The sequence below is a fragment of the Corapipo altera genome, unplaced genomic scaffold (genome assembly GCF_003945725.1).
Source record: "Corapipo altera isolate COAL_440 unplaced genomic scaffold, ASM394572v1 59, whole genome shotgun sequence".
Classification (NCBI taxonomy): Eukaryota; Metazoa; Chordata; class Aves; order Passeriformes; family Pipridae; genus Corapipo; species Corapipo altera.
The window spans coordinates 5072010-5085316 of record NW_020884917.1 but is presented as its reverse complement, the minus strand read 5'-3'; the positions used below and the strand labels follow the sequence as shown (position 1 = coordinate 5085316).

Genomic DNA, 13307 nt, shown 5'->3' with positions numbered 1-13307 from the left:
TCAATGAACTTCCACCATTGCTGAGGGGAGATCTGTATTTAGTTCAAGAAAAATGTGGTATCTAGTTCTTAGTGACCAGAATTGCAGTTACCATATTTTTCATGTACATCTTATTGTGTGATTTGTTTCATGGTACACCATCTGCATATCTTGGTTTTAAAATCTATTTGTCTTAAGACAAACAATTAAGTTAACTTACAACAAACTGGAGGCTCTTGCTTGTAGTTCTGTCCAGTAAGAAATTAATTACTCCTTCAATCTGCAAAGCACGGACTCAGTACTGAAGACTCTAGAGAGCACTGCGCAGAGTGGCATCATAATTTTTACTCTTTAGGTTTGCATAGATAGAAGGTATGTTATTAGTTTAGATCCCGTTTTCCAGTTGAAAAGATTTGGTTTGGCTGACAATTTGACTTTCTCCCAAGAAGCAACATTCAGGTTGTAGGCATGTGTAGAGGCTTTTGATACACCATTCCGGTAAAAAAATCTCCTAATCTTAAGTTGATTTATATCTTCTTTCTTAATAATAGCCAGAGCATACCTTGGACATATAGATCTCCTGCCTTATGGGCAGAGCTGTGCTGGTATTCATTAATTTATCAAACTTTTCCACTCTGAAGAGTAGCAGTCCTCAATGACGTGAGAGCCTTGAGATTCCTCTTAGTTACCCTTAGACCCCAAATCACTTCCAGCCATTGCTAGCATAGAGAAATGCAGTCACTCCTATTGCCTTCCCTCCTCGGTGGTTAGGTTTGCTGCATTTTATTTCTACATACATGCGACCTGCGCCTGATTTACCACATAAGGTGCTATGAGATACCATTTTGAGTTTTAAGTTGTGAAATACCCATATTCTGTAGCTAAAAGTATTTCTCTTATATATACTTTTCACTGTTTTTGATTACTGTGTTTTTAAAGTAGAACTCAATACTTAGGCCTTCCTTCAGCACCATATGAAAATGTTTGCCTAAATACAGGTGTAGAAGTACCTGCACTCAAATTTCAGAAAGTACCAATTGTTGTCATGTAGCATGAGAAGTACAATGTGGAGACCTTGCAGTGTCTCCCAGCACAAGCCATTTGGGCAACAAATACACAAAACCCGTGAAGGTCTGATGGTTAATGCAAAATGATGACTTATGTGGTGCAGCACAGCACTGGATTTTTTGGGCTTGGGCCAATTCCTGAAAAAAATCCCAAGGGCGGCTCTGCAGTACATTTACCTTCAATACAGCAAACAGTCTTATTAGGATGTACATATCAGGTCTGTAATAGTCATATCTGGACTCTGCATCCAGTCTAATAGGAAATGCAGAGCAAGGGGAAATGAGTCCAGGGCAGGTCAATATGCAGAAGAGGTAGAGCTCATAGGCTGAGGTGAACCTGGCCTGTTGCAGTGTAGAAGCACAGAAGAGTAGTTGTACTGAATTTCCTTGTGCTCTGGTTCTGGGGAAATGCTGCAGAAACATGTGGACTATGTATCCCTGGAGGTGATTGGGGTTGGGAGGTTATAAGTTTTTGAGCTGGAGGATTTTTGAGGATTGTACTCCTCCATTAGCCAACTTTGGATGAAGTAAGATTTGTCTGGAGCCCCGTATCAAACAGACCATTTCAATTCTGGGTTTCTGGCATCCAGGCTTGGGTAAAATACCTATCCTAATGTGAAAGGCGAGCAAACAGAAATGTTGGTAGAACATGTGCATTTACAGGCAATAACATCCAATAAATGCATGGACTAGTCAACATGGTGGGTTTTTTTTATTCAGAATGCTATCTCCACTCAACTGCTACTGCTACAATAACGGAATTTAACAATATCCTACTGATTTATAAGAATTTTAGGATTTTTTCCTAGCACCTTCCTTCATTTCACATATGTTATGAGGTCATAGAAAGAAAGACTCAGTTGAAATGAATATACACAATGGGATAGAGTTAAGGTTGCTGTGGGAATGTCAACTCTGAATTTCCTGCTTTTGTTGTAATCAAACTATAGAATGAGTTCTTTCATTAATGTTAGGTTTTAAAAATCCTTTAATATAATTAAAAATAATTTGTTAAATTTAACCGTTTAAACACAGGTGCCTCTGTTAGAATCAACTTTTGGATGGGCACAGTCTGAGGGGTTTTCTTCCTCACTCTGTTCATAATAACATCATACTGAGCTTTTACTGAATCTGGATCAGAGGAATAGGTTGTTGCTTTTAAAGAAAAAAAATGGTCAACCAGAATAGAATTTATGAAGGCTTATGAACTATAATTATTTACAAATGAAAATAATGGAGTAAAAAGGGTTATGAGCTGTTGTGGGAAACTGTTGTGGTTTTGGTTTTGTGGGGGTGTGGGGGGTTCTTTTTTTTTTTTTTCCCCTGTATGGTAGTAGGAGAGATTTCCTTGCCTGAAATAAAGAAATGGAAAAAATGTCCAGCAAGGGCCATATATTAATTTCTTTGGGTGTTGTAATTTTTCTGTTTCTATAATGCCCAGTGGGATTCTGATATAAATATTTATTGGCACCACAAAAAGCATTCCTCTTTAGTACCAACATAGTTTCTGTTAAGTTCTGTGGATCTTCCTTAGTCCTAATGAAATGTGTATATTGATGGAGTTTAAGACAAGAGATGTGCATCACATTCCATCAGAATGAAGAGGGTGCAGCAGTTTTCATGTGGTAAATAGACCTCACTGGAAACAGTTAAAAAAGACAAAGCCAAAACCACTCCAAAGCAAATGGTAGTATGTTTATTTAATGCAGACTGCATTACTGGTCCTGCATTCTACTTGTGTTTATTTCTCCAGATATTCGGTGTAGAATTTGGGCATTTTGGGCTTCTCTAAATACCAAGGATGAGATCTAACCTCAGGAAACTAGTCAGTAGTGACTGACCTTGGTAGGACTAAGGGTTTCATCCAATACAGTTATTCTGAAATTGACGTTGTGTGATTTTTTATCAGTTAATATTGTAGATGAGTATGCAGAATTTGGCCCACAATGAATGAAATAATAATAGGTATGAGTGGGTATTTTTTCAAGTTCTCAATTACTTTTAAACTTTCCCATTTAGGTTGAACCTGACTTGAGGATGCAGCTTGGCTTATCTGGAATACCCCCTTTTTGTGTAAAAGGGTAACTAGTCTTTCGGATATGAAGATAAGCTTGTGGTTCAAATCAGTTTTACAGTGGCTCTTCTGGAGAGCGATCGATCTGCTCTTACTTGGTTGTAGTTATGGCTGAGAGGGAGACAAGTCCCAGCATAGATGGAGGTTCTGTTGAGTATGCAGTTACTGAAACTTTCCTTGGAACTGTTTCTACATTTGCATCTTTCCCTTAGCTACAAAACGCAGAGTGAACCCACGGAGAGTTGCTTGAGATCACATAATGGCTGAATTTTTAACTTCCCAGTCAACAAGGGAACACATTCGAGTTTTTCTCAGGGCAGTTAACAGCATTCATTTTAGCCTTTCAGTCTGAGAGATGGTGCATTCTTCTTGAGATAAGAGCTGAGCTGGTCTTGTTTACATAGATGTATGTTGGAAGGAATTCTGGGGTTTAAATCAGGAATGGATGCTAACTCTGGCTATGTAAACACCTATTGAAATCACTGAGTGTTTCATAGTCTGGCCTTTATCTTTCTGTCCATCTATCTATCTATCTATCTATCTATCTATTTCCATCTCAAACTCTTTATTGTGTGCACATATGTGCATTCCAGACCTTTCCCTTTGCAGAAGTTTCTACTTGGTGGATTACTAGAGGCCAAATGTCAATTTCTCTGAAATTCGTGCTGCATGCATTTTGTGTGACATGGAGCCGTGTTGGCAGCTGGCAAAACTGTGTGTGCTCAGAAACATGTTTTCGAAGATAATTTGCCTTCTTCGCTTGGTGAAAAGGGCATAAGAAAGTTCTACATTGCACATACCTGTGCTTATGGCTCTGCCTGTGGAGGAACTGAGAAGCAGAGCCCCAGGTTAAGCAGCATGTGTTATTTCAGCTCATCTCCAAACAGCAAGACAAAATTTCAGGGAAGTGTTTTCTTTATCTGAATGTCTCTTTATTGTAACATTTCTGAAAGTATTGGTCACTTGCAAGTTGGTTACTCAAGATGAATGTACCATGTTATGTACAAAACACTTGTCATGCAATGTTTAAAACAGCCCGACATCTAAGGCAGAACCTGCACCAGCTGAAGAGGATGGCAGCAGAGTAGTGGAAAATATTTTTTCACTCTTGCAGTGAGAAGAGATTCCTACTTCTTGCTACTTCTCCGTATTTAAACTCTGGTTATGCTCTGTCATAGTCACCTCATTCATGTAATATCAGTAAGAGCAGAGTAAAACTGTGCTAATGAATTTGCATACCAAATAAGAAAAAGAATATCTTTTTCATGACTGAAATGATGGTCACACTTTCAACTGTGGAAGCCAGAAGAGATAGTGGGTTGGACATATTGATTATGTGTGTTATGATGAAGATTTTTCCTTTGTATTGATCTTTTTTTATGAACTATTCAATCAACTGCATTATATTTGGGAAGGCAACTAAGGCATACATATTTGTGTGACAGTTTGCTACAGTGCAAATTTCCAGCAGTCTGGACTTCTTCAAAGAGCATTCTGGGAGGAGGAAACTGTACTTTAAGGGCTAGATTAAGATATCCTTAACTAGCCTTGTCTTTTGCATACAGGGCAGTATATCATGCTATATCAGTCTGTCTGTCTGTCTGTCTCTTTATCTATCTAAATCAAATGTCGGTATATGTACACGTACATGTAGCCCTCGTTAGCAAAATGTGTTGTGTTCTGGGACAAAACTTTCAGGTTTTGATTGGCTGCTGTATCAGTAGACTGGAATATTTACAGCTGTCCTCGGAGGCCTTCTATAAAACTGCAGGTGTTCAGCTTTAGCAAATAGTTCTTATTATATGGATAGACTTTTGGCAGCTAGTAATGATGTTTCCTGAAATTGAAAAATTGTTTTCTACCTTACACACTGGTTTTACATTACTGGAATGTTGGAGGGGAAAACAAATACCTCTCATTGAGTAGTACCAAGACTGTTTTTGTTAGTTGTATATATTTTCTGATTTGTATATTTTATACTGGAGTGCAAGTTTTTTCCTTAACTGCTGTGGTCAGATTTGAAATCTCTTCCAGCAAAACTCGAATTATGAGAAATTAGGGAAATATCTGGCAGCAGAGGGTTTATCCTTTATACAGAACTAGCAACTGGCTTGCAGTCAGTGTACCAGCAACCTGGAGTAAGGGGGCGTTGTAAATCTTTTAAAAATATTTGAACATTATAATAGAATAATTTTAGAACTTTTTTCTTTTTTGAGTAAGGCACATACATTGATTTTATGAATATATGTTTAACACATACTGTACCACAGTTAGACAGTGCTGGAAGAAAATGGTGGCTCATTTTGTTACAATCACTTTCTCTGGACAACGAGATTGATGGCATGTGGTGTATCACTCCTAGGGAACTGTAGTTTAATTGCAGAGAGTTAAACAACTATTAGAATTGTATTTGGATCGTATTTAATTATCCAAATGCTTGACTGGATAACCTGGTGCTCAGGTTTTCTTTAATAAGCTCACTTGAGCTTTACAGTACTTGAATTAGTACCTGAAGCCTGATGGCTCAAGATTCTCCTCTCATAATTTCTATTTATTTCCAAAATAATACCTTGTTGAAGTAGGATTATTTGAGTATTTTAAGTGTACTATGACGCAGGACATGATCAAGTCTCTACTAGACTCCCTAGACATGTTTCAGGTCTATCAAACCAGAATGTTTCCTCAGGGAAAGCATCCATCCCTTAAAGAGCGGTGCTGGGAAGTTGATAGAGTCCTCTCAAGAATTTAGAGGACCCTAACCATCACTGTCAGTATGTGTATGGAGGTCTTTGTATGTCATGTGAATTATTATAATACAGTTTTGAAAGTATACAACACTTGGGCAGCAGTTCCTATATTTTTTGTGGTGGAACAAAAGTACTGAATAGAAAGTAAATGGGAGTTTCTGACTTTAATGAACAGGAGCTGTGCAAGCCAACTCTGCATGCCCAGGAAACCGTCCAAGTTCTGGACCGGAATACCAGGACTGAAGGTGCTTTTAAATTTTTTATTATTATTGATTTGCTCAATATTTTAATACATAGCTATTTTGTTTGTCAAATGCAGTCCAGGAAAGTAACTGTATGCTTTGTCTGCTATATGTTTGAAAACTTTACAGAAACAAAGAGACATCCAGTGCTGGTATTAAGCATAAACCTCGAACTCTAATATCATTTTATCTGATGCTAATACACACTGCCATGGACATGAGTTATTGATGATGGCATAAGTATATGGCCATGTTTATTGTAAGGGTTCCTCTTTATCTCTTTGCCTGTATTCTCCCACACATTGCTCACACCCATTTGCTCACAGTTCTCCAGGTTTTTTTCATCTTAAGAAAGTGTCATTTTCAAAGGCTTTTGATTTTCATATCCATGTCAGTATTGAAGATTAGAATGCGACAGGGAATACCTGGTTGCATACTCCCTTTAAACTTGAACCAGTAGCCCTGCAAAATGTTAGAAAGAGCACCCTTTCATCTCACACCATTCACCACTTTAAAGTGAAAGATTTGTTGATGTAATCCTATTTTCAATCTATAGAGGTCACCTGTAATGCACTGCTCTGAAGATAAATGCCTAGTACTGTTTGATGTTAGAGGTTTCTTTTTTGTGTTTTTTTGTTGTTTTTTTTTTAAGGCATGCTTAATGATAATTTGTTTTGCTAGGATACTGTCTTGAAAATTTTAAAGATTTCATCTGTTTTTAAACCATTGTTAGCATTTCATTTGATCATTAACAATCCTTTCCAAACAGATATTTTCATTATTTAAATATGTTTCAAGTTGGGGTTTTTTTGCAAGAACTGATAACTTTGAGGTAATCTGTGATGTAAGATGCAGTGATCAGCTCCTAGATGAAAGTACACTAAACCAAGTATATCTTCCTTTGGCAATTAGTGACAGAGATAATATCGAGTTCACAATGAGAAGGATTATATCCTGCCAGTATATCACAGGGGGATGAAATGGAAACCTTAGTTCATAATGTAGTACTTAAGCAGTTGTGAAACTCACATTCAGGATCTTTTTTGATTTCTTTAAATATACTATTAGGAGGTATAGGTCGTATTATTTTTCCCAGTAAAAAGGTATAATTTTATTTTATAGATTAACTTCACCTACTTTTTGTAGGAAGGCTGTCAGTTAGAGATGGGCCTTTTTTCTCCTTGATCCTGACTGATATCAATAGATACACATTGTTAAAGACTTGCTGAAGCCCAGATGGGTGAACCTGAGCCTTTTGGGTGTACCTGAGGATCTGGCACATTATAACAGGAATTTCTTATCTATAACCCTGTCTGTTTTGGTATCAGAATAAAGCACTCCACCTGTAAATTGTTCAGCAGACAATTTTCAGTGCACTAGAGCTGCATATGAATGTTAAACACTTTGGTGCACTTTTCAAAACTGAGTTCCCTTTTCCAACCCTGTGAAGCATTACTACAGAGTGGAAAGTGCTTACCTAGTGTGCAGCAGTGGCGCTTTGCTTGTAATCTCTCTATTTCCTGACCAAGTAGTCATTTGGGAAGTTCAAGTTAGGTTAACAAGAGCAAGCTGACATAGAAAAGGCTGAATTTTGCTTGATTCTATGCTGAATCCTGTCTTTTTATTGTTAGTGTCCTTTTGTTAATTTTTGTTTCTTTGTTTCATCTGCCAGAGAGTTCAGCTGGCAGCAGGGAAAGTTTCCTGAGCTGACTTGGCCTGGTAAGTGGTTTTTAGAGGCCGTTGCTGCTTCAGGAGCAATCCACTTTATAGGGCTCTGTCACTTTCCTTCTTTTGCTTTTGGTATTCAGTCCTTACCATTCCCTGCATATGGTACGCACAGTTGCGATGATTTGCGTCTGCCCAGAAGTGTAACTTTCTTAGAGATGATTCTCCTGTCCTTTCTTGCATGAGACAAAAAAGGACTGTGTTTTATGCAAGGCTGCCAGCACCCTTCTCCCAAGAGAACATGTGTGGTCCCTTCACATTCATCTGAATTCCCACTAACCCCAGAGATCAAGAATGTTTAGACTTCTTCCTGTCTCTGGTGGCCACCATTATCAAAATGACTTTGTCTGCCTAGAAAGTTAAAACTTGCTGCTATTACACTTTCAGTTCTATCAATGATAAACTATGGAAAACATCAGTGTCATATATTGTATTTAACATAAGGAGCTGTTTGACACAGTGTATCCTTGAAATGTTTATAGTGAGTAAGCAAAACTTTAGTAAAACCTCCCTTTAACCTCAGAAATGGAGCCTGTACAAAAAAGTTTTATCTCTCTCAGTGATGTTCACCCTTCTCATTTGAAGGGCCAAACATTGCATAATAAATGTAGGCAAGGAACCTCTCTGCATTTTATTATGTCCTTTCATTGAATTCCCATAACATGGAGACCAGTTGCCATTCCTGCCCTCTTTGTTTCACTCACCATGGCCCTTGTCTCAAAGGAGAGTACTGGAGACAGGGAGAAGAAGGTAGAATGTGTTGCATACTGATTATCCTTAGAAGGTGGTTTATTACCTGCTTAATTTCCCTCCTCTCTAGCTATTCAATTTGTCTCTTTGAGAAAGAATTCTTATTTGATAGATCTTAACAATCTTCATATCTGTGAGCATCTTGAAGCTTGTTTAAGACACAAAGCAGTATAGGAGACAACATGATGTGATGTCTTTGTGATTTGGAGGCTGTGAGAAGAGCTGCTTAGCAGCTCTGGAGGAAACTACTGATTTGTTATGAGGGGAGCCAAAATGGATTTAAGAGAATGTGGCAAAGCAGAATTTTCTTAGTCCTAATTTCACTTTACTGATGTATGTCATTATCCCTCCCTGAGCTTTTGCTGAAAGGGTAGATGGGCCACTGGATGGTCAAAATTGCCATAGCAAACATCCTTAGATGCAGCCGAACTGATACTGATGGTAGTTGCCTAAGTGCTCCTTTCAGCCTGCATCCCCACCACAGGAACAATAGCTTTAATTTAAATAGTACTCGGACACTCATAATTCTGATGTTTAGCATCAAATTTCTGTATACATTTTTTCTATAATAGTAGGTAAAGATTAACAAAGCACGCCAAAGAACATTATAAGACCTTGAAAGAGGTCCCTAATGTTCTCTAATAGGGGACATTAATGGATTTCTTCCTCTCACTTTATCCCAAGCCATCAGGAGAGGCAGCAAAGGACTCTCGCATGCTTTTGTATGGGGATGTTACATGAAGTAGGATTGATTCCCTTGCACTGAAGAAGCTCCAGGCTGAAAATTGCCGTGAGAGTATGCTGGAAAAGTATCTCCACGTATTTCTCCTCTGTAAAATCAGACATTCTTCTGTTGGCCACTGAACTGCCTGGACTTTTGATTTGACTTGGTCCAGCCATTCCTGGTTCTTAAACATGCACTACATGAAAATGGGCCAGAGAACAAAAGGCACAGTTGTGTCTTAGGTGAAAATTTGCTCCTCAGTTTAAACATATTAGCTTGCATAGTATATTGTGGCTTCCCCATTTCACTTTTTTAGCTAGATAGGAGATTTTTTTTTAGTGGAATCTTCTATGTAACACATGTATGATTTCATTTGCTCCTTACAGGCCTCCTCTCAGGCCATAATTCTTGATTTCTCGTAATTAGTTGCTGTGGAAATGATTATGTCATAAACACAAACAATGGGAATATAAGGAGCAGATGAATTCTTAAGAAGCAAAGATTTGTTTTCCTGTAAATGACAAAAAACCCAAAGGAGAGGCATTATAATATTTTCTACATTGTCTTTCGTCTCAGGATTTTATAGTACTTTTCAAGTATTAAAGATTTTTGAAAAGCTGCTGCAGAAATGGTGTTGAAACCTTCCATATTAGTTGTCCTCAGTAACTCATGATCAAATAATTGTTGCTTGCAACTGAAAATAAGCTTTTCCTTGCAAACTGAGCCTTCTCTCTGAGAGCTGACTGGGTTCTTCCCGATGTACACATCATCACTAGTTACAGAGATTCTGTTGACAAAGTTATTTACACCTGTGCAGTCTAATTTGCTTCAAGGCTCATTTTATCCCTCTGCCTTCAGATTCTTTCCCTTTTAGGCAGTTCCAACACTTTCAATAGCATTGCCTGCCTCACTGATGCTGCACTATGTGAAAGAAAAGTAAATAATTGTATTGAAGGAGTACAGGGTGGAATGGAATCTGCATCCATATCAATCTCAGCTCTGTTTTGCATGACTATGGGGAGAAAAATAAATAAAAATATATTTTTTTGCCACTGAAGTCAGCACATGTGGCTAAGTATCCTCTGAGGAATGAAATCCTTCACTCTACACAAGCCTACTGTATAGCGATGTTCCCATTAAGTGCTCAAAATGGGGCTTGCGTGGCATATAGGCCACGTGAATTCATGAGTGGATTTCAACAAGGGAGAGGCTCATTGAATCAGAAGATGCCTTTTGGCATAGTCACTTCTCAGAGTTGTACTATATTTTTGGCATTCACAACACCTCTGTCATCTGAGTATTTGTAACTGGTGCCTTTTACGGATGGGAAAACCAAGGCACAGAGAAATTATAAGACTTGTCTAAAGGAGCACAGTTGGTTAATGGCAGAGTGAACAGAGAGCTCAGGATTTCTGACTGTCTCCTAGCCTCCACAGAACATTTCTAGAGCAATATTGAAGTGATGTAATGTGTAAACAGAATTGTTTCCAAACAAAAATATCTGTCAGGTTGCATAAGATATCTGCAACAGCTCTTTAAACATGCAGGAACAGATTGATTTTAAATGAATGTGGTCTTTTCTTTAGTGATGAGAAGGAAAGGATGCTTAAGTCTTAAAATATTTACATCTCCCGTTGATAAAAAGTTGTAGAAGTTATCTTGCTCTTAGCTGTGGAATAGAAAATCTGCATGGCTCTTGGGCTTCCAGCTAAAAAGGTTTTTGAAACTGAAGCTGTAAGTGCAAGTTAGGAAGTAGGACATTCTTGTCAGCTTCCCGCATCTGTTATTGGAACTATACACTAGTACATTTCCAGCATTGCCTTTCAATATGCTCATGACAATTTTGTTGTATGTATGAGAAAGATACGTGAAGAAGGGCAAAATGCTTTTTGCATAGTTTTTATATTATCCACACAACTGGAATATTTACAGCACAGTACGGAGTGTAACAAGAGCAAATGCTGAACCACATCAAGCTGTTCCCTTGTCGTGCATGTCATTTAACTATCAAATCTATAAGGGCGTTTACTATGTTATTCACACACAGAAAGACCACAACTAAGTGACTTAAAAGTATCCCATGAGTTTTTAAAAATGCAGACAAACAACTCTCTTCTTTTGATAATTGCAAATACATTGTTCCACTCTGTTGGTTCTGCAACATCTGGTATTTTATAAAGCATTTTAAAATGTCATCTCCCTTCCCCGTTTGCCCACACCCTTCCCACTGCACCTTAACCCCAGCATAACAAGAAACTTTAATTTCTAAGGAAATCTGTGGAAAATTGTTCAAAACAGAGTTTAGGAGTAGTGTCTTTGTAGATTTGAGCTATTCCTTAAATTAATGAGAAGGCCGAGTCAGCAATATTACTGTATGGAAGGATTTCCATGAGGAAGAGGAACAAGATTCTGGGCTGATTCAGTGGAAAGGTGTTATTAAATTACTCTTGCAGAAGAAATTACTTAGGATGTTTTGCTTGCTAGCGTTAACTTGATAGTCTTGGCATTAAGTTTTCTTAAAAAGATCAAAAGGCAATTTCTCAAGAATGAAAGACTGTAACCTCCCTCAGAAGTCCTGGTATGTGTCCAATGTTTGAATTGTAAATTGAGTGTAGTTGCTTCACAGTTAGTAAATGAGTGAACTTTGTAGTTCGTGCCTGAGGATGAGCTTACAGGTTACAGATTCAAAGTGGATGAATGATAAGGCCATTACTGGGTAGCATTTTTCCATAATCAGAGTGTTTCAACATTTTTCATAGACAGTTCTTGTCATACGGTGAATAGGGCACTTTGGGAAGTAGGAGGTGAGTAAAGGTACAAATTTAATAATATTGAAATGGGTAAAGATACAAAACTAGTAATATAGAAATAACTGCAGAAAAATCCCAACACAAGGCATTTCTTTAAATGTCATGAGTTGTGGGAGGTCATCTTCCCTAATTTTAGTCATCAGTTAGGCATGTGGTCTCAGCAGGTTGTACTAACCCCCATTTTCAGTGAAGAGAAACAGAGCTGGGACACCTCGAGATGGCAGTTCATCCCACCTGTCTGGATGAGATTAGGTGCTCACTTTTCATCTGACTAAATTTAGATGGGATGGATCTCACCATTATTACTCAGCACAGAGGAAGATCCATCACAATCTCATGAATTTAAAGTAAGACTGATTTCCTTAGCTCTTGAAGTCCATGGAGTAGAAGATTTCTTCTATATATAAATCATGAGGATTGAAGAAAGTACAGTAAAATGTTTACTCAGTGAAGTTGTCATTTTCATAAATGCACTGTAAATTTGTGTCAAATCCTAAAATAAAAACCTTCTAGTTACAGTCAGAAAGCTATGTTAAATGATTTGTATAGTTTCTTTTTACATAGCTGGTGAAAACTAGCAAAATTTTATTGATCATGACAAAATGTCATGTTAAAGTATGTTTTTAAAAGGAGACTGCCACACATACTGGTAATTTCTGATCATGGGCTCGGTGATTAGGATATTCGGTGTTCTTGTCCTCATGGTCACACAGGCACAGCACTTCTCCATGGGCTACTGTAGGCTTAGATTACCAAGTACTACTAGTGCCCTAGACAAAAATTTCTTAGAGGCCGAATAAAAGTGCAGTGGTTAAGAAATCTTATTCCAAGTTCTGTGTTGCCTTAGCTAGAACACTGTTAGTATCCAAGCCTTACCTGCTTTACTCTCACTAAAGCAAGTAACAAGCAATGAAAGTACAGTAGCGCTGTTTTCAGCATGGATTAGAAACCAGAGCATCTGTTTTAAGCTCACAAATAAGCTTGTACCTGTGTGCTGTCATCTGTTCTCCTCTCTGTTATAGTTAAATTCCTTAAGATTTTCCAGTTTGTGCTGCATTCAGACTTCCGTTTTCTTAGCAAGATGTACTTTATAAAGGGCGTGTCTTGTTTAAATTAACAAAACGGAAGTTATAGGGATTATTTTTGCTCCCTGTAAATAAATGAAAGGGGCAAGTTTCAGAGTGGAAGA

The 13307-nt window shown here is 37.9% G+C and overlaps 1 protein-coding gene across 5 annotated transcripts in view; it reads left to right on the top strand.

The window, feature by feature from the left end:
* The window catches only part of SUGCT (succinyl-CoA:glutarate-CoA transferase), a 313399-nt gene that overhangs the window by 207718 nt on the left and 92374 nt on the right, over positions 1-13307 (top strand). Inside the window, exon 13 of one of the 5 annotated variants that reach the window (XM_027655983.1) lies at positions 6043-6112. The exons of the other annotated variants lie outside the window; for them this stretch is intronic. Coding sequence (XP_027511784.1) covers positions 6043-6112 — 70 coding nt within the window. The remainder of the gene's footprint in view (positions 1-6042; positions 6113-13307) is intronic. 5 annotated transcript variants of the gene reach the window in all.